The sequence below is a fragment of the Emys orbicularis genome, chromosome 15, assembly GCF_028017835.1.
Source record: "Emys orbicularis isolate rEmyOrb1 chromosome 15, rEmyOrb1.hap1, whole genome shotgun sequence".
Lineage (NCBI taxonomy): Eukaryota > Metazoa > Chordata > Testudines > Emydidae > Emys > Emys orbicularis.
In genome coordinates this window covers 322198-347394 of record NC_088697.1, presented here as the reverse complement: position 1 = coordinate 347394, position 25197 = coordinate 322198, and the positions used below count along the sequence as shown (strand labels likewise).

The 25197-nt window shown below is 67.0% G+C and overlaps 3 protein-coding genes across 3 annotated transcripts; 1 reads left to right on the top strand and 2 right to left on the bottom strand.

Moving 5' to 3' along the window:
- Positions 1 to 253: 253 nt before the first annotated feature.
- Positions 254 to 4191, bottom strand: PVRIG (PVR related immunoglobulin domain containing). The gene is made up of 5 exons (XM_065416977.1): positions 4103 to 4191; positions 3138 to 3494; positions 1869 to 2016; positions 1438 to 1483; positions 254 to 505 (listed from the first exon to the last, which is right to left on the bottom strand). Exons 1-5 carry the CDS (start codon positions 4161 to 4163, stop codon positions 254 to 256), a joined length of 864 nt encoding a protein of 287 aa, XP_065273049.1. The 5' UTR covers positions 4164 to 4191.
- A 6045-nt stretch (positions 4192 to 10236) lies between these two features.
- On the bottom strand, positions 10237 to 17490 carry TAF6 (TATA-box binding protein associated factor 6). Its single transcript, XM_065417342.1, has 14 exons — positions 17365 to 17490; positions 16933 to 17019; positions 16128 to 16281; positions 15963 to 16019; positions 15462 to 15581; positions 14009 to 14151; positions 13800 to 13877; positions 13483 to 13584; positions 13131 to 13313; positions 12733 to 12807; positions 12461 to 12586; positions 11820 to 11993; positions 11223 to 11420; positions 10237 to 10605 (listed from the first exon to the last, which is right to left on the bottom strand). The coding sequence occupies exons 1-14, from the start codon at positions 17488 to 17490 to the stop codon at positions 10237 to 10239; spliced, it is 1992 nt and encodes a 663-aa protein (XP_065273414.1).
- A 2479-nt stretch (positions 17491 to 19969) lies between these two features.
- On the top strand, positions 19970 to 24505 carry CNPY4 (canopy FGF signaling regulator 4). Its single transcript, XM_065417341.1, has 6 exons — positions 19970 to 20063; positions 21491 to 21617; positions 22754 to 22850; positions 23054 to 23176; positions 23653 to 23770; positions 24185 to 24505. Exons 1-6 carry the CDS (start codon positions 19970 to 19972, stop codon positions 24301 to 24303), a joined length of 678 nt encoding a protein of 225 aa, XP_065273413.1. The 3' UTR covers positions 24304 to 24505.
- Positions 24506 to 25197: the final 692 nt, after the last annotated feature.

The following is a 25197-nucleotide window of genomic DNA, read 5'->3' as shown; positions in this document are numbered from 1 at the left end:
GTCGTGCCCGGCCCGAGAGCGAGCCGCCTTTTCCCACCACGCTGTGTAGAGGGGGAAACTGAGGCACGCACGGTCTTCATAGAAAATGTTCCAGAGAATTCCCATCCTGTCACAACAGCTCTGGGGCGGGCAGCTCCAGCCGTGGGGTCCCGCGCGTGGCACGAGGGGTGGACAGCGTCCTGTCTTCGCAGAGGAGGGGACGGGTCCCTCAAGCTTTGCGGGGCGCCGAGTCCCGAGGGGAAGGAAGCCAGCGTCAGGTCCTGTGCCGGCGGCCTGGGCACTGCTCCTCACACCCCTGCTCCCACCGCGAGGCCCTGCTCTGCCCCGGGCCCTGCCCTCTGTCCCGGCCTGGCCGGGGTGGCACCGGGGGGGGCAGGGGGCCCCCGTGGGCCGTGGCGCTGGGCTGGGGGGTGAAATAGTCCAAGTTGATGAGCACGTAGGGGGCGGAGAAAGAGTTGCGCCGGCCCGGCAGCCCCTGCTGCACCCACAGAGCTATGGGGGTCTCCTGGTAACGCAAGACGAGCATTAGGGAGGGGGACCTGCCCCAGGTACCGCTCCCCCTAGGGCAGAGCCCCCCACTGCACCCCCCACAGAGACTACAAGTCCCAGCATGCAATGGGGCCCAGCTGAGCCCCGCTGAGACTACAACTCCCAGCATGCAATGGGGCCCAGCGTTCCCCACAGAGACGGCAAACTCCCAGCATGCAGCAGAGCCCAGCTGACAGCAAACCCCACTCCGGCTGCAGGGCATGGGGGTTCAGTTGCGCCCCACAGAGATTGCAAACTCCCAGCATGCAACAGGGCCCAGCTACCCACCTGTGCCCCTCGGGGGCTGCAACTCCCAGCATGCAATGGGGCCCAGCAGAGCGCCATTCCCCATGCCAGCCCAAGGAGACTACAGCTCCCAGCATGCAATGGAAGCCGAGCAGGGGGCTGCCATGGAGCAGGGCATCCCGCTGCACCATGGGATACGTAGTCCCAGGGGGTTGCCATTCTGCACGCTCCCTGGGGCAGGGTCCGTGTGCTGGGGGGCTCAGGCCGCAGCCTGAACCCGTGCCCCATGGGGGCCCTGCAGGACCCAGGCTGTGGGGGCAGGGCAGGGGCGGGTCTGAGCCGAGCGGCGGGCGAGGAACTGAAAACTGGGGTGGTTTCCTGTTCAGTGACGCTGCAGCCAATGTTTTCCAGCAGGCGTCGGTGGTGGTGGGGGCGGTGAATAGACATGTGGTGGCTGGGCCCATCTGCTCTGCAGAGTCCTGGGGCAGGGGGGGTGGCTAATGCCTGTGCCCCCCCACACACACGGGGGCTGGCTGATACTGACCCCTCTGCCCCATGGAGGACTGGCCACGGGGGCCTCGGTGCCCCAGGCCAGGAGACAAAGTGCATGAGGTGTCCCCCCCATCCCACCCCCCAGCCCCGTGGAGAGCAAGGCGGGGTCACCTGAGAGCTGGGCAGGTCGGGGTGGGGATGAGAGACCTTCAGCTTCCTAGAGAGAAAGAGAGGGGGTACAGTGAGGGAGTGGGGAGAGAACCCAGGCGTCCTGGCTCCCAGCCCCCCCTGCTCTAACCCACCAGCCCCCACCCCCCTCCCAGAGCCGGGGAGAGAACCCAGGAGTCCTGGCTCCCAGCCCCCCCTGCTCTAACCCACCAGCCCCCCCTCCCCTCCCAGAGCCGGGGAGAGAACCCAGGAGTCCTGGCTCCCAGCCCCCCCTGCTCTAACCCACCAGCCCCCACTCCCCTCCCAGAGCCGGGGAGAGAACCCAGGAGTCCTGGCTCCCAGCCACCCCCCGAAGGCAGGTGTATCCTATCCCCTCCCTTGCCCTGCTGTGGGGGTTGCTGGGATCAGGATGGGGGGGTGTCCGCATCTCCTACCTCCGCCTCCTTGTCCACTCCCGCAGGAGGTAGCCCAGCAGCAGGACGCTCCCCAGCAGGAAGAAGCCCCCGGCGCCCAGGGTCCCCAGCACGTCGGGGCGCAGGAAGGCGCGGCGCAAGGAGTGGGGGGCTGGGGAGGGGTCAGCGGCTGCGGGGGAGGGGAGATAGATTGGAGAGCATCCAGGGATGGAGAGCGTCCAACCATCCCTCCATCCCCCCGCATCCCGCTTCCATCCCTCCATCCCCACCCCGCTTCCATCCCTCCCTCACCACCCCGCTTCCATCCCTCCCTCACCACCCCGTTTCCTTCCCTCCATCCCTCCACACCCCACTTCCATCCCTCCATTCCCACCCTGCTTCCATCCCTCCATCCTTCCATCCCTCCTTCACCACCCTGTTTCCTTCCCTCCATCCCTCCACACCCCACTTCCATCCCTCCACACCCTGCTTCCATCCCTCCATCCATCCATCCCTCCTTCACCACCCTGTTTCCTTCCCTCCATCCCTCCATACCCCACTTCCATCCCTCCCCACCCTGCTTCCATCCCTCCATCCCCACCCTGCTTCCATCCCTCCATCCCTCCTTCACCACCCCGCTTCCATCCCTCCATCCCTCCGCACCCCACTTCCATCCCTCCATCTGCATCCTGCCTCCATCCATCCCTCCCTCCCCACCCCGCTTCCTTCCCTCCATCCCCCCGCACCCTGCTTCCATCCCTCCATCCCTTCAACCCTCCATCCCTCCCCCCACACCCTGCTTCCCTCCCTCCGCACCCCGCTTCCATACCTCCATACCTCCCTCCCTCACTCCCTCTGCACCCCACTTCCATCCCTCCCTCCCTCAATCCCCACCCCGTGTCCATCTGTCCAACCCTCAAACCCTCCATCCCTCCGCACCCTGCTTCCATCCCACTGTCCCCCCGCACCCTGCTTCCATCCCTCCCTCAGCACCCCACTTCCATCCCTCCCTCCCTCTCTCCACACCCATCCATCCCTCCCTCCGCACCCCGCTACCATCCCTCCCTCCCTCCCCACCCCGTTTCCTTCCCTCCATCCCTCCCTCTGCACCCGCTTCCATCCCTCCATCCCTTCAACCCTCCATCCATCCCCCCACACCCCGCTTCCATCCCTCCCTCCCTCAATCCCCACCCCGTGTTCATCTGTCCAACCCTCAAACCCTCCCTCCCTCCCCACCCCGCTTCCACGCCTCCCTCGAACCCTCCATCCCTCCCCCACCTCCATCCCTGCCCCGCCGGCAGCACCACACACCAGGCTCGGGGATCAGGACCTGCAGGCACTGCTCCGACACACCCGAGGGGAAGGTGGAGAACTTGCAGCAGTAGCGGGTGTCGTTGTGCTGGAGATCCAGGCTGTGCACCGTGAGTATCACCTGCCCGTCGTCGGACACATTGGTGACCCACAAGCGGCTCCGGACAGCGGGGAGCACGTAGGCCCCATGCGTGGGGTGTATCACGGCCAGGTCCTCACGGCTCCAGTTCTGGCCCCAGTGCCACCAGCTCACCAGGGTGATGTGCTCCTGGCCCGGGAAGGCGCAGTGAAGCTGCAGGGGGGACCCCAGGGCCATGGGGTCCTCGGCCCAGAGCTTCAGCCCTGCCTTGCTGGTCCCTAGTGGGGAGAGAGGAGAGGGGTTAGACCCCCCCCCCCAGAACCACTGGTCCCCCTGCCTCGTTCCCAGCCCCTGCTCTAACCACCAGCCCCCACTCCCCTCCCAGAGCCGGGGAGAGAACCCAGGAGTCCTGGCTCCCAGCCCCCCCTGCTCTAACCCACCAGCCCCCACTCCCCTCCCAGAGCCAGGGAGAGAACCCAGGAGTCCTGGCTCCCAGCCCCCCCTGCTCTAACCCACCAGCCCCCACTCCCCTCCCAGAGCCGGGGAGAGAACCCAGGCGTCCTGGCTCCCAGGCCCCCCTGCTCTAACCCACCAGCCCCCACTCCCCTCCCAGAGCTGGGGAGAGAACCCAGGAGTCCTGGCTCCCAGCCCCCCCTGCTCTAACCACCAGCCCCCACTCCCCTCCCAGAGCCGGGGAGAGAACCCAGGCGTCCTGGCTCCCAGCCCCCCCTGCTCTAACCCACCAGCCCCCACTCCCCTCCCAGAGCCAGGAGAGAACCCAGGAGTCCTGGCTCCCAGCCCCCCCGCTCTAACCACCAGCCCCCACTCCCCTCCCAGAGCCGGGGAGAGAACCCAGGCGTCCTGGCTCCCAGGCCCCTGCTCTGACCGGTGTCCAGGCACTGGCTGAGGAGCAGGGCGACGAGCGGGAAGCTGCCGGGCCCGGCCATGGCGCTGCAGGAGCACAGACAGCAGCAATCGCAGCTTTCGCTTCCCCCCTCGCTGGCAAACAGGAAAGCGCCGCCTACCACGCGCCCCGTGTGCTCCGAGGCCCTGCCATCCCCACATCTCCGGCCTCACTGACGGGCCGGCTGGTGGCTGCTGCTAACCACATCTCGCAGGGCCGGTCCCTTTTCCTCGCATGCACGCCCGGCCCCGTGCAAAGCTCTCGCACAGCCTGTGCCAGGCACGCCAGTCCCGAGTCACCAGGGTCACGCCTGCCTCATCCCAGCTGGCGTCCCCAGCTCCCGGTGAAGGCGTGGGAACAGAGACCCACACACACACACACACAGCTGAGCCCTGGCAATACCCCACACAGGGCGGTCAGAGGCCGCAGTTGGGTGCGGGGTGACGAAGTGGGACTGTTCTTAATGTTTTCTCTGAATACTGTGTGGGTGCCTCAGTTTCCCCTATGCAGTTCTTAAGTATCTAGGTGGGGGGGATAAGGCTGTGTGAGACACACACATTTCACAAAAGCCCCTCTGGTTTCAGTCATGTTTTTTGAACTGGCATGGGGGGGGGGCAGTCCAGAGTCAGCAGCCAAGCCCGGTGCATTGTGGGCCGGCCAAGCCCGGTGCATTGTGGGATGGTGCATGGGGGTGGGGGTGCACAGCTGTGTGAGTGCACACCGGTGGGCATGTGTGACGGAACAGGGAGCGGGGCAGATTTGACCTGGGAATGTTGCAGGGGGGGGTTGCATCAGGGATGGGAGACTTCCCTGGAAGGAAGCTACCTGAGCTGTAACCTGAGCCAGGAGGGGGGTTGGGAGAAGTAACACCTTCTGCCTGGGAGACTGAACAAAGGAGGGAGGGGCTGCTAGGGAAGAAAGGAGTTTGGTCTTCGGAGGGCTAGGCTGGGTGGTGCAACGCAGGGAACCCCAAGCTGGGGTCTAAGCTCCCTGAACCTCCCAGAAGGGCCTAATTGAGGGGTTCTGGCCGTACCTACACGCTCTGCTTGAGACTGTATTCCTGTCATCTAATAAACCTTCTGTTTTACTGGCTGGTTGAGAGTCACAGTCGATCTCAGGAAGAGGGGTGCGGGGCCCTGACTCCCCCTTACTCCGTGACAGCATGTCTGCCTCACGCCATAAGTGGGGCAGTGTACAGCCGTGGACGTGTGTCAGTGTGTACGCGGGTGTCTCAGAACCGCCGGGCTGAAGGAACCACTCGACCCTCCTTCGTTACGGCCGACCCGGAAGAAAATGATCTCGAATGCTCCTGGGTCAGCGTCCTAAGCCATAAAGCCCAAGATGGGGTGGGAGTTGGTGTCTGCTACAGCCACCAGGGAACAGGATGACTGGTTCCTTAACCATCTATCTATGAGGTGTGGGGGGGAAAGCTGCCGAATCACGGGGGATTTCAAGTTGAGCAACGTATTCTGGAGGTCTCGTGCTGCCGGCCCTAAAACACCCGTGGAATTTCTAAGCCTTAGAGATGACAATTTCCTAGCTCAAAAAGCGTCACAGCCAAAACAGGGCAAATCCTAGATTAGACCCCATCTTGGCAGCCAAAGAGACACTGAGCACAGAACTAAAAATGAACGGTCACTTTAGGTACCAGTAATCACAGCTTGATCCCATTGCTAATGTGCAAACAAACAAAGTCCAAACCTGCGCTAGATCTGCTCGGTGCTTTAAAAGAGACCATTTCACAAAGTGGAAGACCATTCTGCCCGACATCAGCTGGGAGGAAGAATTTAATGAGAAAAAAGTGAATGATACTCAAAAAGCTGCATTTCCACAATCAAAAGGAAGATGTGCATATTGGTTAAAAAACCCCAACCTGGTTTAGAGGGGGAAGTGAAGGCAGCTATAAAAAAGTAAAAATAAATACTTGTTAGAAAGGGAAAATTGGCTGTAACGAAAATGGATCCGGAGCTAGGAATTGTAGAAAATTGATAAGGGAAGCGAAGGGACACCAGGAGAAATCTGTGACCGGCAGAGTTAAGGACAAAGAAAGATGTTTTTAAAAGTACATTAGGAACAAAAAGAAATTCTGACAATGGTATTGGTTCATTACAGGAGGGAAATGGTAGAATTATCAGTAATAATGCAGACACAGCAGAAGTGTTTAATAATTATCTCTGTTCTGTATTTGAGAAAAACGGTTGCTGTCATCATGTCACATGATCACTTCATTTATATTGATTTTAGTCAGGCTTTTGACAAGAGTCCCACATGCCAGGCTCGTAAGCAAACCAGGGAAATGGGGTCGAGATGCAATTCCAAAGAGTCGTTGTCAAAGGTTGGTGGTCAAACTGGGAGGGCGTATCTACTGGGGTCCCACAGGGGTCAGTCCTGGGTCATCTTCATTAATGACTCGGATAAAGGAGTGGAGAGGATGCTCCTAAAAGCGGCAGAAGCTGGGCAGGATCGCAAGCACTTTGCAGGACAGCGTCAGAATTCAAAACAACCGTGACAAATTGGGAGAATTGGTCTGAAATCCACAAGATTCAATTCAGTAAAAACCAGTGCAAGGAACCGCATGCAGGGAAAATCAAACGCGTGGCCACAAACCCATCGCGAGGTGGTCGTGCGGCTGCAAAGGCCCTGGGGCTTAGAGCAGATCGCAGCTTGCATAGGAGCTAACACAGCGATGCAGTTGCAAAAAGGGTCATTTCGTTCTGGTCTGTGTTAACGCTATTTGAACAGGGTAACCAGGAAGACCTGGGTCATTCTAGGCCTGTCGCCCGATACAGTTCCCAGGCAAGAGAACGGAGCGGCCGATACGGGATCCGACTGATAAAGAATTAACAGGATAATGTAATTAGGGCCAGTCCCCGCGGGTGTATGGAGAATCAATCCCGTCCAGTGAAGGCGCGCTCTGCTTGCGCGGGGATTACGGGTTTGGCTGGCGAAGGTCGCGGGGCGGCTGTAACAGCCTTGGGCGTCAGCGGGACTAACGAGCGCCGGGTCAAACGAACCCAGCCCGCGTTCGGTGGCTGAGAAGCTGGATCCCGGCGATCCCGGCGAAGGGTAAACAGGATCCGGCGTGGAGCAGGCCTGGCAGACAACATCAGCTCACCCCCTCCATCAAGTTTGCAGAAGACCCAGAAATTGGAGGAGGTGAATTCAGTCCAGGGACCGTCAGACGACCCCCCGGCAGCCCCCCGGAGCTCTCGTGTGGCCATGGGCAGAGACCGAGGGGCCCCCAGTGCCATAGGACCCGGCCCGGCCAGGGGTGAGATGGGCCCAGAGGATCTAGCAGCACCCTGCCCCACGGATTACTGAGCTGGGGGGGGAAATCCCTTTCCTGCCCCCCGCCCGGCGTCCCAGCTCGTCCCCGCCTGGGGGTCCCTGCGCTGTCCCCCTGCCCGAGACCCCCAGCCCCCCCTTCCCGCTCCACTATGAGGTCACAGGCCCTGGGTGCTGCCTCACAGCTGGACCCCCCCAGCCGTGGGGCTGCCCCCCAGGACAGAAGCTGCCGCTGGCCATGCCCTGCAACTCCTGCCAGCGCCTGGGCGATGCCACGCTGGGGGTCCTGGGGCTGCTGGTGTGTGTGGGGCTGAACACGACCAGCCTGGTGAGAGCCCGGGGGGGGGCCGGCCCCAATGAGCCGGCCCCCCAGCTAGTTAACCCCCAGCAGGGCCCCCTCCCGCCCCGCACTCATGGGGAGACACCGGGCTGGGGGAGCCAATGAGTCTGCAGGGGGGAGACTGAGTCGAGGGGAGACACCTGGAGGGGGTGGGCTGGGGGGGGACACCGGGCTGGGGGGGCTGGGTCTGAAGGGGGGTGGAAGGGGCCAGGAACAAGTGGGTCTGATCCATTTCTCCCCCCTCCAGCTCTGGCTGCACCTAAGACCCCTTGTCCAGCATCTGCTCCAGCTCTGCACCCCAAAAGGTGAGTCAAGAGCAGAGAGCCGGGGCAGGGCCCCCCCTTCTCCCAGTGTCCTCCGGGCAGGATCCCACTCATCCCAGAATCCTCTAGGGCAGGGCCCCCCTTCCCCCAGCATCCCCCAGGGCAGGGCCCCCCCTTCTCCCAGCGTCCTCCGGGCAGGATCCCACTCATCCCAGAATCCTCTAGGGCAGGGCCCCCCTTCCCCCAGCATCCCCCAGGGCAGGGCCCCCCCTTCTCCCAGCGTCCTCCGGGCAGGATCCCACTCATCCCAGAATCCTCTAGGGCAGGGCCCCCCTTCCCCCAGCATCCCCCAGGGCAGGACCCCCCCTTCTCCCAGCGTCCTCCGGGCAGGATCCCACTCATCCCAGAATCCTCTAGGGCAGGGACCCCCTTCCCCCAGCATCCCCCAGGGCAGGGCCTCCCTTTCCCCCAGCCCCCCCTGGGGTGGGGACCCCCCTTCTCCCAGCGTCCTCCGGGCAGGATCCCACTCATCCCAGAATCCTCTAGGGCAGGGACCCCCTTCCCCCAGCATCCCCCAGGGCAAGGCCTCCCTTTCCCCCAGCCCCCCCTGGGGCCCCCCCTTCTCCCAGCGTCCTCCAGGCCAGGGCCCCCCTTTCCCCCAGCCCCCCCTGGGGCGGGGACCCCCCTTCTCCCAGCATCCTCCAGGGCTGGGGGGACACACACACTGAGCCACATGCTCCCACAATGCCCCTGGGCAGGGGAGGACATGGGGGTGGACACACGAGGCTGGTGGGGGGGCTGACGCTCCCTTTCTCTCCCCCTGTAGTGGATGCTCTGAGCAGACCGGCCGCCCCCCCGGCCAGCCCCGCAGCCCCCCAGCAGTGCCAGGAGCTTGGGGGGCCTCCAGCCCCACGGAGTCTGGCCGAAGACCAAGCCCGGGGGCCCATCTCCGCTCCCGCCGCCCCCCAGCCAGCCTCCCCCCCCCCCCGGCCTGAAGATGGAGGAGCACTGGGCACGTCCTGGAGCCCACCCGGCCGTGCCCCACAACCTGGGGGGCCACCCGGCCCCATGCCCCACCCACCGCGCCTATGTCTGCCCCCTGCCCGAGAGCCCCAGCTGGAGCCCGCTGACCCCCAGCTCGGGCGGGGTCCCCTCCAAGGGCTGGCAGGGGGACTCCGCCGGGGAGGGGGTCTCTGTGTACCCCCCCAGCTCCTCCTTCACCTGCTGGAACCGGGAGGGCTCGGGGGTCCTGCGCTAGCCCCCCCCTCCCCCGGGACAATAAACTGCAGAACGCGGAGCGGCTGGGGGTGACTCTGAGAAACAGTGACCCCCCAATTCCACCCAGCCCCACAGCTCCCCCTCCAGGGGCAAATAGGTGGAGTGGGGGGCTGGCCCTGGCCCCCATGAGCTGAGTTTGGGGCTCCCCCCAGCCCTGCCCAAGGGGGGAGCAGCTCCTGCCCCATGGTGATGGCAGAGGGACCCCCATCAGGGGAGATCTGTGGGGATCCGGGCTGAGCAGCGTGGGGGGGGAAGCTCTCCCCACCCACCCCCATTCCCAGCCCCCTACCTTCAGCCTCAGCTCCCCTGCGATGGGCTCTGCACCACTCCGGCATGGGGCCAATACCAGGCTGCACCCCACGGCCCCAGGGCTGCGAGGGAGAGGGCAGAGCAGGACTCCTGGGTTCCCTAAAGGCAGAGAAACGCCCTGTCCCTCTCCCCATCCAAGGTGGGGGATGGGGGGCCAGGACTCCTGGGTTCCCCGGAGGCAGAGAGGGGCCCCGTGCGAGCAGGGGGATGGGGGACCGGGACTCCTGGGTTCCCCGGAGGCAGAGAGAGGCCCGGTGCGAGCACGGGGATGGGGGGCCAGGACTCCTGGGTTCCCCGGCGGAACAGACAGGCCAGGTGCAGAGATGAGGGCAGGGCTGGTTTATTGGGAGTTAGCGGGTTTACAGCGCGGTATTCACAGCTATGTACACGGGGGGCAGCCCCCTTGTCACCCCCCCACTCCAGCCAGGCCGGGTACTGCAGGGGGGCGCCGATCCGTTAGCCTCTGGCGCCCCCCGCTGGCCTTTGCTACCGCTGCAGCCGGCCCCACACGCCACCGGGGGGGGAATGGGGTCAGATCCCCCCCTCTCACACACACACACACACACACACACACACACACACACACCACCGACCCCAGCCCTGGGGGCACTGTGGGGGTGGGGGTGTCCCTGTGGCCGGGGTCACTGGGAGGGCTGGGGCGACCCGGCCACGCCCCCCTGCGTCCCGTTGGCTTTGCCGAAGGGGCTGGGGGTGCCGGGAGGGGCTTGGGGGCTGTCGCCAGGCTCCTGCTTGATGGTGGCGGCGGGGGCCAGGCCGGGCAGCGCCAGGCCCGGCGGGGCCGAGGGGGAGAGCTGGGGCCCCCCCGCTTTGCCCCCCTCGCCCGGGGGCGGCAGCGAGACCACGATGTACTTCTGCAGGCTGCCCGTCACCGTGGCGCTGGGCGCCGTCTGGGCCGTGGAGACCAGCTTCACCACGGGCTGCACCCCGGCCGCCGTGGTGCTGACGGGGGAGCTGGCCGTGCCCAGGGGGCTGCTGCTGAAAGTGATCACCTGCGAATGACAGGCACGGGGGTCAGCTGGGGGGGGGACAGACCCCCCCCCACGCCAGCCTGCCCCCCAGGACCCACCCAGGGCAGCATGGGGGAGCCCTACCCTTTCCCCCACCCCCACCTGCCCCTCAGGACCCTCTCAGGGCAGCATGGGGGCATGCCCTCCCCCCACCTCCCTCGCCCAGGGCAGTAAGGGGGAAATCCCCCTCCCCTCATGCCAGCCTGCCCCCCAGGGCAATATGGGGGAGCCCCCCCTCGCCAGCCTGCCCCCCAGGGCAGTATGGGGGAGCCACCCCTCCCCCCTTGCCAGCCTTCCCCACAGGGCAGTATAGGGGAACCCCCCCCGCTCCTCATGCCAGCCTGCCCCCCAGGCCCCTCCCAAGGCAGCTGGTCCTGATGGGCTGGACACCAGACAGCTCTGAGAGGAGGGATCCGGAGTGGAGGATGTGGGGGCCGAGGGGCAGCGCAGGCTGGGAAGGGGGCTCCCCGATGCCCCGGCTAAGGGCAGGAGCGTGCCAGCCCCCGGCGGGGTCAGAGCCGGGCTGCGGAGCGGGGAAACTGAGGCAGGAGGGCCGTGGCTGACCACTGCGCTGTAGCGAAAACGTCCCCCCACCCTACCTGCTGGGAGGCGCTGCTGCCGGAGGCGGAGGACATGACAATGTACTTGGTGGGGGGCGGAGAGGGCTGGGTGGGGGTGGAGGGGCGGCCGGACACCAGGGTCTGGACGGGCAGCGTGATGGAGCTGGGCACTTTGATGATGCTCGGGGCCCGCGGGGGGCCCTGGGGGGCCTGGGACAGGGTCAGCGTCGGGCGGGGCTGCCGGGAGGAGACGGACAGACGTGGTCAGACAAACCCACCCCAGTACCCTCCCCGTGCCCCTGCCACCCCCCCCCAAATACGGGCCTCAGCCCCACAGCCTTCTCCCTCGCAGTGCCCACGGGAGCCCCCCTCCTCCTGCCCCCCCACGGACTCTCACCAACCTGCCCCTCCTAGGTCCCACCCCACTGACCTCTGCCCCCCTCCATCTGGATCCCCACCCCAGAATCAGCTCCCTGCCCCCCATGACATCCTCTGCCCCCCAGCTCCCGGTTCCAGCCCATGCCTTGTCCCCCGTGAGCCTGCTGCCCCCCCCCCCCCCCCAAGCCAGGTACCCACCCCCAGAGCCAGCCGCCCGCCCGCCCCTCCCCAGAGCGAGAAGCCAGCCGCCCCCCGTACCTGGGTGATGGTGAGGGTGGTGCGGTTGACCTGCTGGGCCTGCATGGCGGCCTGCGCCCGTGCTTTTACCACGTGGGTGCAGAGCAGGGAGCCCAGGGAGCCGTAGTCGGCCTTGTACGAGTCCTGGTTGTCGGGCGGCGGGCGGATCTTGGCCAGCACCGGGGCGCAGTGCTTCTGCGGGGCGGGCAGAGGGGAGAGGTGAGCGGGAACCTGGCAAGCCACCAGGGAGGCGGGGGAGGAGATGTGGATAGTGGGCGGGGCCCAGGAGAAAGGGGCGGAGCCCCAGGCAGTGGGACCCACCAGAAAGGGGCAGAGTCTCATGGACTGGGCGGAGCCAGAGAGAAGAGGTGGAACCCCAGGAAGTGGGAAGGTCCAGAAAGGGGTGGGGCCTCATTGACTGGGAGGAACCAGACGGGGGAGGAGCCCATGAGAAAGGGGCAGAGCCTCATGGACTGGGCGGGACCAGAGAGAAAGGAGCAGAGCCCAGGAAGTAGGAGGGGCCCCAGGGAAGTTGAGAGCAGGAGGGGAGTTGGAAGGAGATACTAAGTTGCACCCCCAAATACGGAGCCCCCAGGCCATGCCCCCCCACTCCAGACCACACCCCCCGACCCCAGGCCACACCCCCCCTCCCCAGCGCTCACCAGCAACAGACTCTGGACGTGGTCGGCCCCGATCTTGTCAATGTTGCTGACAACCGGCCCCTCCACAATGCCACGCACCCGCTCGCCCTCCACCTGCAGCCGCGGCAGGATCAGGGTCTTGATCACCTGGGAAGAGGAGCTGTCAGCTGGGAGGCCACCCCCACCCCGCCCCTCCCAGCATGCCCCAGGGGCCATCCCTCCCACCCCCCACCGCCACCCCCAGCAGACCCCGGGAGCCCCCTTCTCCCTCACGTGCCCGGGGTCTCACTCACGTCGTGACCCAGCTCGGCCAGCCCAGCGATGGAGCCGTACCGTGTGGTCCAGGGCGTCTTCTCGTCCACCCAGCTCTGCGGGGACAAAGGCGGGGTGAGTCCTGCGCCCCCAGCCCCCCCCCCCCCCCCCCAAAGATGAAGGTCTTGGTGATGCAGGACTGGATGTTGGTGGTGGTGGTGCTAGGCCCCGCCCCTCTCCCCAGGCCCAGCCCCACCTTGGTGAAGGTCTTGGTGATGCGGGACTGGATGTTGGTGGTGGTGCTAGGCCCCGCCCCCTCTCCCCAGGCCCCACCCCACCTTGGTGAAGGTCTTGGTGATGCGGGACTGGATATTGGTGGTGGTGCTAGGCCCCGCCCCTCTCCCCAGGCCCCGCCCCCTCTCCCCAGGCCCCGCCCCACCTTGGTGAAGGTCTTGGTGATGCGGGACTGGATGTTGTTGGTGGTAGTGCTGAAGTTCTTGCAGATCTGGGCGATGAGGCGGGCGGCGAAGTCCCGCAGGGCCCAGTGATTGTCCACGTCCGGCCGCAGGCAGAGCTGCCGGCTCACGATACAGGTCATCACGGCCGGGATCAGCTCGTGCAGCTGGGGGGGTGGGCGCAGGGGGAGAGGGGTTAGCCGCTGCCAGGACCCAGCCCCCGCCTCCCGCTGCCCATCAGGGCTCGCAGAGGGAAGAGAACCCAGGAGTCCCGGCTCCCAGCCCCCCCGCCCCATAAAGCCGAGCCAGGACCCCGGCGTCCAGGCGGCCACTCACGTATTTCTCCAGGTACAGGGTGGGGTTGTCCATCAGCGCCTTCACCATCCGCATCAGGTAGATGAGCAGCGCCAGGTTATTCTGCACCACATTCACACGCACCTGGGGGGGAGACCTGGTCAGGGGGACGGCGCTGGGGGGCTGGCCCAGCTCCCCACCCCCCCACGGGGCTCCCCAGCCTACAGGGGACAGGGAGAGTCACAGCCTGGGGGGCTCACCCAGCTCCCCACCCCCCCACGGGGCTCCCCCCAGCCTAGAGGGGACAGACGGGGGTCAGGGATCACACCTGGGGGGGCTCGGCCCAGCCCCCCCCTTACCCCTTCGGAGATGAAGGTGCTGAAGCGAGGTAACATCTGGTAGAGCCCGGGGTCGGTGGCGATGCTCTGCAGGGCCTCCTGGGGGGGCAGAGAGAGCGAGCGGCCCGTCAGCGCTGGGGGGCCAGGGGCGGGGGCCCTGTCGCACAGGATCTGTGGGGGGACAGGCCAGCAGGCACCCGTGGGGGGTGGGAAGAGGGAGGGGCACTCACGGCTCTCTTGGCCTCGCAGGAGCCCACGCAGGCCTCGGTGATCTCCTTGTAGTACAGCTGCTGCTCCACCGACAGCTCATGGATACTGCGCGGCTTCAGCTTCAGCGGGGCCCCCTCCAGCACGGGGGCCTTCTTCTCCTTCCCTGGGGGGGCAGGGTGTGAGCAGAGCCCCGCCCCCTGGGACATAGCCCCGCCCCCTCCAGCACGGGGGCCTTCTTCTCCTTCCCTGGGGGGGCAGGGTTTGAGCAGAGCCCCGCCCCCTGGGACATAGCCCCACCCCCTCCAGCACGGGGGCCTTCTTCTCCTTCCCTGGGGGGGCAGGGTGTGAGCAGAGCCCCGCCCCCTGGGACATAGCCCCGCCCCCTCCAGCACGGGGGCCTTCTTCTCCTTCCCTGGGGGGGCAGGGTGTGAGCAGAGCCCCGCCCCCTGGGACATAGCCCCGCCCCCTCCAGCACGGGGGCCTTCTTCTCCTTCCCTAGGGGGGCAGGGTGTGAGCAGAGCCCCGCCCCCTGGGACATAGCCCCACCCCCTCCAGCACGGGGGCCTTCTTCTCCTTCCCTGGGGGGGGCAGGGTGTGAGCTGAGTCCCACCCCCTGGGACATAGCCCCGACCCCTCCAGCACGAGTGCCTTCTCCTTCCCTGGGGGGGCAGGGTGTGAGCAGAGCCCCGCCCCCTGGGACATAGCCCCGCCCCCTCCAGCACGGGGGCCTTCTTCTCCTTCCCTGGGGGGGCAGGGTGTGAGCAGAGCCCCGCCCCCTGGGACATAGCCCCGCCCCCTCCAGCACGGGGGCCTTCTTCTCCTTCCCTAGGGGGGCAGGGTGTGAGCAGAGCCCCGCCCCCTGGGACATAGCCCCACCCCCTCCAGCACGGGGGCCTTCTTCTCCTTCCCTGGGGGGGGCAGGGTGTGAGCTGAGTCCCACCCCCTGGGACATAGCCCCGACCCCTCCAGCACGAGTGCCTTCTCCTTCCCTGGGGGGGCAGGGTGTGAGCAGAGCCCCGCCCCCTGGGACATAGCCCCGCCCCCTCCAGCACGGGGGCCTTCTTCTCCTTCCCTGGGGGGGCAGGGTGTGAGCAGAGCCCCGCCCCCTGGGACATAGCCCCACCCCCTCCAGCACGGGGGCCTTCTTCTCCTTCCCTGGGGGGGGCAGGGTGTGAGCTGAGTCCCACCCCCTGGGACATAGCCCCGACCCCTCCAGCACGAGTGCCTTCTCCTTCCCTGGGGGGGCAGGGTGTGAGCAGAGCCCCGCCCCCTGGGACATAGCCCCGCCCCCTCCAGCACGGGGGGCATTAGACAGCCCAGAGTCGCTCCCCCACTAGCTGCCCCCCTCATATTGACATGGAGGCACCCCCCAGCTCCCACCCTTCCCCCCCCCCCGCTAACACTGCTCTGCCTCCCCGCCCCCTGGCCCCTAGGAGCCCCTCCCTCTCCCGGCCCCGCTGCCCCCCCGCCCACCTTTGCCATCTGGGGCGGCTGTGCTCTGCCCTTGGCCCTTCAGGGGGCCGTTCTCCTCCTGCCCGGGCTTCGTGGATTTCAGCGGCTCCGTAGCCTCCGCTTTCTGCTGCTCCTTGGGGGCTGGAGAGAGACACGGAGCAGGGTCACGAGCCAGCCCCTCACGTGTGCGGCTGTTCGTACGGGGACCCTCTCCCGGCACTGAGATGCAGCCACCTCTGGGGCGGGGAGGCTGGTGACACAGGGACCCCTCGTCCGGCGCTGAGATGCAGCCACCTCTGGGGCGGGGCACAGGGCTCCACCAAGGGCATTTCTATAACTTTTGAACAGCTGAATTCTGGGGAGCGTCGCGGGCATCACCCGGAAAAGCTTGTCTGTCGGGTTGCTTAGTGCTGAGCGGTCGGTCAGGCCAAGCCCACAGACAGAACACAATGCACCGGAAGCAGAAGGTCCGGTTCCCCGTGGGGCACCAGAGCGGGCGCTGTGCCCGGACCCACAACTCACCTGGGGGCGGGTTCTCGGGGATGGCGGGCTGGGTGCCTTCGATGCTGAGCCAGTGAGCTGAAAGGAAGCGGAGGAGGGTGAGAGCTGGCACGGGGGGAACCCCCTACGTCTTCCCTTCCTTGGCACGCCCGCCCCCCGAACACCCTCCCCCCACGGCGCCCCCACCTTTGAGGCAGACGTCCAGCGGGACGCGGGGCAGCGGCGTGTTAATGATGTCGCTCAGATCCACTTCCTTCTCCTCGTAGAAGTAGAGCTCCCGCCCGCCCCCGCTGGCGTAGCGGAAGGGGATGAACTCCTGGGCGTGGAAGCCGTACAGCGGCTGTGGGGGAGAGGGGGGGACACGGCTCTGAGACCCGGTCGCGGCGCCGCCACGGACCGGTTTGCCGAAGGATGAAACCTCGGCCCACCACTCTGCCTTCAGGCCAGGACAGAGTATTGGCTGGGGCCCCAGGAGGTCCCCCCGCGGAGACTTCTCTGGGGTCCCCTTGGCTGTGTAAGGCCTCAGGCCGCGCCTGGCCTGGACGTTAAGTCTGGCCTGGCTCCGCGGCTTTATGTACCAACAGGAATGGCCCCGGGTGCGATACACACCGGGCCCGTCAGGGAGGGGCTCGCCAGCCGCCCCCAGGCACCATGCCCCGTTCTCGGGAACAGACGTATCCACGCCGGAAATGAACTCCCTACACATCACGCGGGTCTCGCCACGGCGACCGGCAGGCTGCCGGGCCTTGGGAGGGACCCCCCAAAGCTCACAGGCCCCCCCGCACAGCCCACCCTCCCCAGGCGTGTGCCCCCACCCAGAAATACCCTGAACTGCAGGACCCACCCGCCAAGGCCAGAGACGCCCAACCCTTAGAGCAAGGGGCCCCCTAGCATGGAGCCCAACCAGCCCAGACCCTGCCCCCCAGGCACAACACCACGGCCCCCTGCCCCGCCAGCTCCTCAGCTGCAGGGGGCCCCCCCACCCCGTTACCTCCACGTTTTTCAGTTTCAAGGCGTAGTCCACGTCGCCCGTGGTCAGCTTCCGGCGTTTGCCCATGTGCATGAACTTCAGGGCATCCTGTGGGGAGACGGGGGGGTGTCTGTGTCACGTGGGGGGCAGGCTACCACAGCAGAGGCGGCCCCTCTTCGCCCCAAGGGCCCCTGGGAAGGCGAGGGTGGGAGCAGAGCGGGGGGAGGGGAGGAGGGTTCGAGTGTAGGGGGACTGGGGTTCTCCTAGGGCCGGGATGGGGCCACACCTTGGGGCGTGGGGGATTTTCTCTGGAGGTGGGCATAGGTACGGACAGTGTGTGTGAGGGACGGCTGGGGGGGTTGTCAGGGGCTCCCCCCAGGGCAGGGGATGCACGGGGGGGCTGCGTGGGGGCCCCCCCCATACCTGGGCGATCTCCTTGATGCGGTAGCTGACCTCGTCGGCCAGCAGCTGGGAGGTCTCCTCGGGCACCTGGGCGATGCCCATGGCCTCCGCCATCACCTTCATGGACTCGGCCGGCAGCAGCGTGTGGCTCAGCTTCAGCTTCTTCTCCTCCGCCATCCCGGTCCTGGTCCCGCTCCCGCCGGCCCCCGCTGCCACCTGGGGGGGGGCAGGGGTGAGAAATGGGCCGGGGGGGGGGGGACACCAGGAGGGAGCTGCCCGAGACTGCGCCTCCCTCGCACCCGGAGCCCAGAAACCCCAGTGCCAGGCCCAGGACGAGGGACCCCCCCTGATCCCGGCTCGCGCCCCCCCGCCAGCCCCCCTGCCCGAACCCGGCTCGCACCCCCCCGCCAGCCCCCGCCCGCCCGACCCCGGCTCGTGCCCCCCCGCCAGCCCCCCTGCCCGACCCCGGCTCGCGCCCCCCCGCCAGCCCCCCTGCCCGACCCCGGCTCGCGCCCCCCGCCAACCCCCCCACCCGATCCCGGCTCGCGCCCCCCCGCCAACCCCCCAACCCGATCCCGGCTCGCGGCCCCCCGCCAGCCTGACCCCAGCTCGCGCCCCCCTGCCAGCCCCCGCCCGCCCGATCCCGGCTCGCGCCCCCCCGCCAGCCCCCGCCCGCCCGATCCCGGCTCACGCCCCCCCGCCAGCCCCCGCCCGCCCGATCCCGGCTCGCGCCCCCCTGCCAGCCTGACCCCAGCTCGCGCCCCCCCGCCAGCCCCCCTGCCGGACCCCGGCTCGCGCCCCCCCGCCAGCCCCCGCCCGCCCGACCCCGGCTCGCGCCCCCCCGCCAACCCCCGCCCGCCCGATCCCGGCTCGCGCCCCCCCACCAGCCCCCGCCCGCCCGACCCCGGCTCGCGCCCCCCCACCAGCCCCCGCCCGCCCGACCCCGGCTCGCACCCCCCCGCCAGCCCCCCTGCCCGACCCCGGCTCGCAGCCCCCCGCCAGCCTGACCCCAGCTCGCGCCCCCCCGCCAGCCCCCCCGCCAACCCCCCCGCCCGACCCCGGCTCGCGCCCCCCCCGCCAGCCCCCACCCGCCCGACCCCGGCTCGCGCCCCCCCGCCAGCCCCCCTGCCCGACCCCGGCTCGCGCCCCCCCGCCAATCCCCCCACCCGATCCCGGCTCGCGCCCCCCGCCAGCCTGACCCCGGCTCGCGCCCCCCTGCCCGACCCCGGCTCGCGCCCCCCCCGCCAGCCCCCGCCCGCCCGATCCCGGCTCGCGCCCCCCCCGCCAGACCCCGGCTCGCGCCCCCCCGCCAGCCCGACCCCGGCTCGCGCCCCCCCGCCAGCCCCCGCCCGCCCGACCCCGGCTCGCACCCCCCCGCCAGCCCCCGCCCGCCCGACCCCGGCTCGCGCCCCCCCGCCAGCCCGACCCCGGCTCGCGCCCCCCCGCCAGCCCCCGCCCGCCCGACCCCGGCTCGCACCCCCCCGCCAGCCCCCGCCCGCCCGACCCCGGCTCGCGCCCCCCCGCCAGCCCGACCCCGGCTCGCGCCCCCCCGCCAGCCCCCGCCCGCCCGACCCCGGCTCGCGCCCCCCCACCAGCCCCCGCCCGCCCGACCCCGGCTCGCACCCCCCCGCCAGCCCCCCTGCCCGACCCCGGCTCGCGCCCCCCCGCCAATCCCCCCACCCGATCCCGGCTCGCGCCCCCCGCCAGCCTGACCCCAGCTCGCGCCCCCCCGCCAGCCCCCGCCCGCCCGACCCCGGCTCGCGCCCCCCCGCCAGCCCCCGCCCGCCCGACCCCGGCTCGCGCCCCCCCCGCCAGCCCCCGCCCGACCCCGGCTCGCGCCCCCCCCGCCAGCCCCCGCCCGACCCCGGCTCGCGCCCCCCCCGCCAGCCCCCCTGCCCGACCCCGGCTCGCGCCCCCCACTGGCCCCCTCCTCCCCACTCACCTCTCACTCCCGCTCCCCGCTGTCCTCCGCCGCCGCCATCTTGCTCCCGCCCCGCCTCCTCCCGGTCCTGGCAGATGCACAGTCCCCGCCCATCGCCCTGAGGCAGCCCCGGTCCCCGCTCAGACCGCCGGGCCCGGATCCTCTCCCCGCCGATCCCTCACCCGCCTCCCCCCCCGAGCCCGGCCGCTCCCCGCCCCTCGAGCCCGCGCCTCGCCGCCCCCTCACTACACCCCTGCCAGGACCCGAGCAACCGAGGGGCGGGGCCAGCGCCGGAGACTGACCGGCGCCTAGGCAGGGCACTGCGCAAGCGCGGATGGAAGAAAGACTGCAATGCGCATGCGTGGGTTCTGACAGCCGGGACTGCGCCTGCGTACCGCGCGTTGATTCAGTCTACCGAGCATGCGCAACATTGGGCTGAGGGAAAGTTATTTTACGCATGCGCTTTAATACGCATGCGTCGTTGTTTTTCCCCCCCGGCCGGTGGCTTACGATGCGCATGCGCAGTCCCGGTCCTTTGTTAAACCAGGCGGCGCTACAGTGCTGTTCCCAGCCCCGCCCCGCTGTTGCGCATGCGCCTCGCTCCTCCCAGACGGATCGAGGCGTCTACGCGCATGCGCTGGCCACCCCCGCGAGGCGCTAAGTGCGCATGCTCGGTGCCAGCTCCCCCTTAAAGGGCCAGCGCCGCTGTTTCCCTGCCGGGCCGTGGGCGCAGCCATGTGGCTCCCCCTGCTGGGGCTGCTGCTGCTCGGGGCGCCGGGGCAGGGGGCGGGGCACGGGGAGGACGAGAGGCGGCCCACCCCCTGCGAAGGTAAAGGGCGGGAGGGGCTCTTAAAGGGGCCATGTGCCCTGCCTGGGGCTATGGGGACCGGTCCGTATGGGGCTATAGGGACCAGGGGCAGGGCCTGCAGGGCTGTGCCAGCTAATCAGGGGGCAGGCTGGCTTAGTGCACAGAGTCAAGCTCTCCCCAGATACTCATCTGGTCTGTATAGGACTATAGAGACCGGTCTGTATGGGGCTATAGGGACCAGGGGCAGGGCCTGCAGGGCTGTGCCAGCTAATCAGGGGGCAGGCTGGCTTGGTGCACAGAGTCGAGCTCTCCCCAGATACTCATATGGTCTGTATGGGGCTATAGGGACCAGGGGCAGGGCCTGCAGGGCTGTGCCAGCTAATCAGGGGGCAGGCTGGCTTAGTGCACAGAGTCAAGCTCTCCCCAGATACTCATATGGTCTGTATAGGACTATAGAGACCGGTCTGTATGGGGCTATAGGGACCAGGGGCAGGGCCTGCAGGGCTGTGCCAGCTAATCAGGGGGCAGGCTGGCTTGGTGCACAGAGTCGAGCTCTCCCCAGATACTCATATGGTCTGTATGGGGCTATAGGGACCAGGGGCAGGGCCTGCAGGGCTGTGCCAGCTAATCAGGGGGCAGGCTGGCTTAGTGCACAGAGTCGAGCTCTCCCCAGATACTCATCTGGTCTGTATGGGACTATAGAGACCGGTCTGTATGGGGCTATAGGGACCAGGGGCAGGGCCTGCAGGGCTGTGCCAGCTAATCAGGGGGCAGGCTGGCTTGGTGCACAGAGTCGCGCTCTCCCCAGATACTCATCTGGTCTGTATAGGACTATAGAGACCGGTCTGTATGGGGCTATAGGGACCAGGGGCAGGGCCTGCAGGCTGTGCCAGCTAATCAGGGGGCAGGCTGGCTTGGTGCACAGAGTCGAGCTCTCCCCAGATACTCATATGGTCTGTATGGGGCTATAGGGACCAGGGGCAGGGCCTGCAGGGCTGTGCCAGCTAATCAGGGGGCAGGCTGGCTTGGTGCACAGAGTCGAGCTCTCCCCAGATACTCATATGGTCTGTATGGGGCTATAGGGACCAGGGGCAGGGCCTGCAGGGCTGTGCCAGCTAATCAGGGGGCAGGCTGGCTTGGTGCACAGAGTCAAGCTCTCCCCAGATACTCATCTGGTCTGTATGGGACTATAGAGACCGGTCCGTATGGGGCTATAGGGACCAGGGGCAGGGCCTGCAGGGCTGTGCCAGCTAATCAGGGGGCAGGCTGGCTTAGTGCACAGAGTCGAGCTCTCCCCAGATACTCATATGGTCTGTATGGGGCTATAGGGACCAGGGATGGCCCCAGTGGGTGGGCATGCGGCTGTGTGGCCATGGATGGGGGCATACGGGCCAGGCGGGCGGCTGCTGACCACCTGTTCTTCTCCTCCCCCCCCCCCCCCCCGGCAGTGTGCAAGTACCTGAGCCTGGAGCTGCAAGAGACCCTGGCGCAGAGCGGCCGCTCCAAGGAGGTGCTGGAGCTGGGGCAGGTGCTGGACTCGGGCAAGCGGAAGAGACGCATCCAATACAACACCTCGTAAGTGTGGGGGGGGCTGGGGGGCAGGACGCCTGGGTTCTCTCCCCGGCTCTGGGAGGGGAGGGGGGCTGGTGGGTTAGAGCGGGGGGGGGCTGGGAGCCAGGACTCCTGGGTTCTCTCCCCGGTCTGGGAGGGGAGTGGGGGCTGGTGGTTAGAGCAGGGGGGGCTGGGAACCAGGACTCCTGGGTTCTCTCCCGGCTCTGGGAGGGGAGTGGGGGCTGGTGGGTTAGAGCAGGGGGGGCTGGGAGCCAGGACTCCTGGGTTCTCTCCCCGGCTCTGGGAGGGGAGTGGGGGCTGGTGGTTAGAGCGGGGGGGCTGGGAGCCAGGACTCCTCGGTACTCTCCCCAGCTCTGGGAGGGGAATGGGGGCTGGTGGGTTGGAGCAGGGGGGGCTGGGAGCCAGGACTCCTGGGTTCTCTCCCCGGCTCTGGGAAGGGAGTGGGGGCTGGTGGGTTAGAGCGGGGGGGCTGGGAGCCAGGTCGCCTGGGTCCCTGTGATGTGGCCCTCTCAGCCGCCACAGGCAGCGTTCACCAATTGGCTGCTCCCAAAGGCCCGCGCACCCTGGCTGGCCGTTCGCCTCCGACCCCCTGCTCCGCACACGGCACCTCTTTGTCCGTCCCGTAAACGTGCCTGAGGTTATTTAACGAGCAGGGACGGGGGGGACCCAGCAGGGAGACGTCTCAAGAATCTGCACAGCCTCAGTAGAACTGGGCCCTTGGCATGTCGGGAGTCCCAGAAACCCAATTTTCTTTTGACCCAAATCCCAGAATGTTCTTTTGTTTTGTTTTGTTTTCCAACATCCAAAAGCAAATCTTATTATTTATTTTTTAACCAAACCTTGGAGATTTCCATCCAAATTGGTTCAGTTTCTGGGGTTTAAATTTCACCCTTTGCACAAAACCGGTTTGTTTGGGGCGATTTACTTCGGGGAAAGTAATGCTGGCTCGAGAGATGCCCCTCCCCCGCTCCCGCCGGGATCCGGGCCCCAACGTGGATCTGGACCCAGCCCAGGGCCCCGATCCTGGCTCCAGTCCGACCAGCTGCGATGGGGGTTTTAGACTCAAAGCGCTTTGTGACAACTCTGATTTGCCCCCCCCCCCCACCCGCAACTCCTCACCCCCCCTTCTGTCTGCCTAGGGAAACCCGACTGGCCGAGGCCCTAGAAACTGTGTGTGAGCGATTCCTGCATTACAGCGTCCACGCCGAGCGCCCGGGCAGCCTGCGGTATGCCAAGGTATGGCTGGGAGCCCAGACGCCTGGGTTCTCTCCTGGCTCTGGGAGGGGAGTGGGGGCTGGTGGGTCAGAGCAGGGGGGACTGGGAGCCAGGACTCCTGGGTTCTCTCCCCGGCTCTGGGAGGGGAGTGGGGGGCTGGTGGGTTTGAATGGAGGGAGGGATTTGGCAGCCCAGGACTCCTGGGTTCTCCTCTCTCCCTGCAGGGTCAGAGCCAGACCATGAACACCCTGAAGAACCTGGTGAACAAGGGGGTGAAGGTGGATCTGGGGATCCCCCTGGAGCTCTGGGACGAGCCGTCGGTGGAGGTGACGCAGCTGAAGCAGCAGGCGAGTTTGTGGGGTGACGAGTCGGGGGGGCCAGTGGGCTCCGCGCGGCGTCAGGACGAGAACTAGCAGCCGGAAGCCGAAGCCGGACAAATTCCCATGAGAAACGAGCGAGACGAGCTGGGGGAGCCACGTCCGTTACTGGACCGATGGTGGGTGGGGATGACCAGCCCTCACGAGGCTGCTTCTCACGGGTGCATCCCAGGTGGGGAGATCTCGCCCTGCCCCCCATCTCTCTCACGCCCTGGGGCCGACCACACCCCAGATCCTTCCCAACCCGGGTGAATCGGCCTTGGGGCCCGGGTTCTGCAGCGCTGGAGGGCGTCTCCTCCTGGGGGCTTCCAGGCCAGCCCGGCACCTCTCTGGGACACGCAAGCGACTGGCTTCCACCCAGGGGCCGCAGGGGCCGGGGTCTCTGGGCTGGGCTGTGCGGGTGGGGGGTTACTGGGCCCTTCTGACCTTCTCCCCTCTCCTCGCAGTGCGAGACGATGCTGGAGCAATTCGAGGCCGTGCTGGAGGACTGGTACTTCCACCACCAGGAGACGGCGCTGGCAGCCTTCCTGTGCGAAGGGCACGTGCTGGCGCCTGGAGAGAAAGGTGTGTAAACCCCACCCCCACCCCGCCAGCTCTGCCGGTGCCCCTCACTCCCGACCCGCAGCCCCTGCTAGCCCAGCCCTGCCGCCCCCAGCCCTGCCGGTGCCCCTCATTCCCGACCCACAGCCCCTGCTAGCCCAGCCCTGCCGCCCCCAGCCCTGCCGGTGCCCCCTCACTCCCGACCCACAGCCCCTGCTAGCCCAGCCCTGCCGCCCCCAGCCCTGCCGGTGCCCCTCAGTCCCGACCCACAGCCCCCGCTAGCCCAGCCCTGGGCTCTCTGAACACACAGGCGATTTTTCTGTTCTGCCTAATCCCTTCCCCGCTGTTGGGTTGGCTGCTGCCCCACCCCAGAGGCAGCTGCTTTTCCAGCCAAGGAGGGCAGGCCCCGGGCCGATTAACTACTCTCTGCCGCCACAGGGTGTCTGAGCGAGGTCTGGACAGGAGGAAGGGTGACGAGGGAACCCAGGAAGAGGAGGAGGAGAGGAGGAAGAGACGATGAAACAACCCAGCCCCCACATCAGGCATGCAGCTCATGACCCCGGGGAGCTCTGAGCAGGAGGGGCTTGGTACATTGAGGGGAGGGACTTTGACACCCCTGGATGCCTTCTCCACCCTCCCCCCAGGGGCTGGGGGTCCCTGCTGGGGATGGGAGGGGGGTGGATCTTCCTTTTTCGTGCCTTATGCACAGCGGCCTGGGGTGGGTGCGTGGAATCACCCCCCCCCCCCCCCCCCCCCCCCCGCGCTGCCATGTTGTCATTCTGTCTGTCCATCTCTGGTTTTTATACAGAAATGCCGGGTTTATACAGAAATCACCTGCCACCATGAAGTGGTTCTTTTGTTGTCGTTGGCTTGTTCCCATGGGGGTCAGGAAGGCTGGGTTGGGGGCAGCAAGGCGGGGAGAGCTGGGCTGTGGGGGGGTTGGGTGGGCAGGAGGGAGCTGGGCTGTAAAGGGGGCAGGAGGGGGGTTGGGGGGGGTGACTGGATTCCTTGTGGGAGCCAGATATGGTCACTCAATTAGGGTGAACTGCAACGAATGGGGCAGCCAAACCCCCGGAAGCTGGTGGATATTCCAATACTTCGATTTACCAAACCACCACAAAACAGCTTCTATAGTACCTCACTGGTTACTCAGACGTCCAAACAACGTAGTTCCCTTAAAGTGACCCAGCCTCAGGCCCCCAGCCAGGTACCCACGTCAAATACGATGAAAATGTCTGTAAATCGTATTTCATCATATAAAAGAAAAGGTTCTACCAATCCCAAAGCCTCAGACACATCACCTCCCAGGTTAATGAATAGTCCAGATCTTACCAAAATACACACTACAGCCAATTCTTATTAACTAAACTAAACTTTATTAAAAAAACAAAAGAGAGAGAGCATATGGTTACAAGATCAATATACACACAAACATGAGCTCGGTCTAGTGA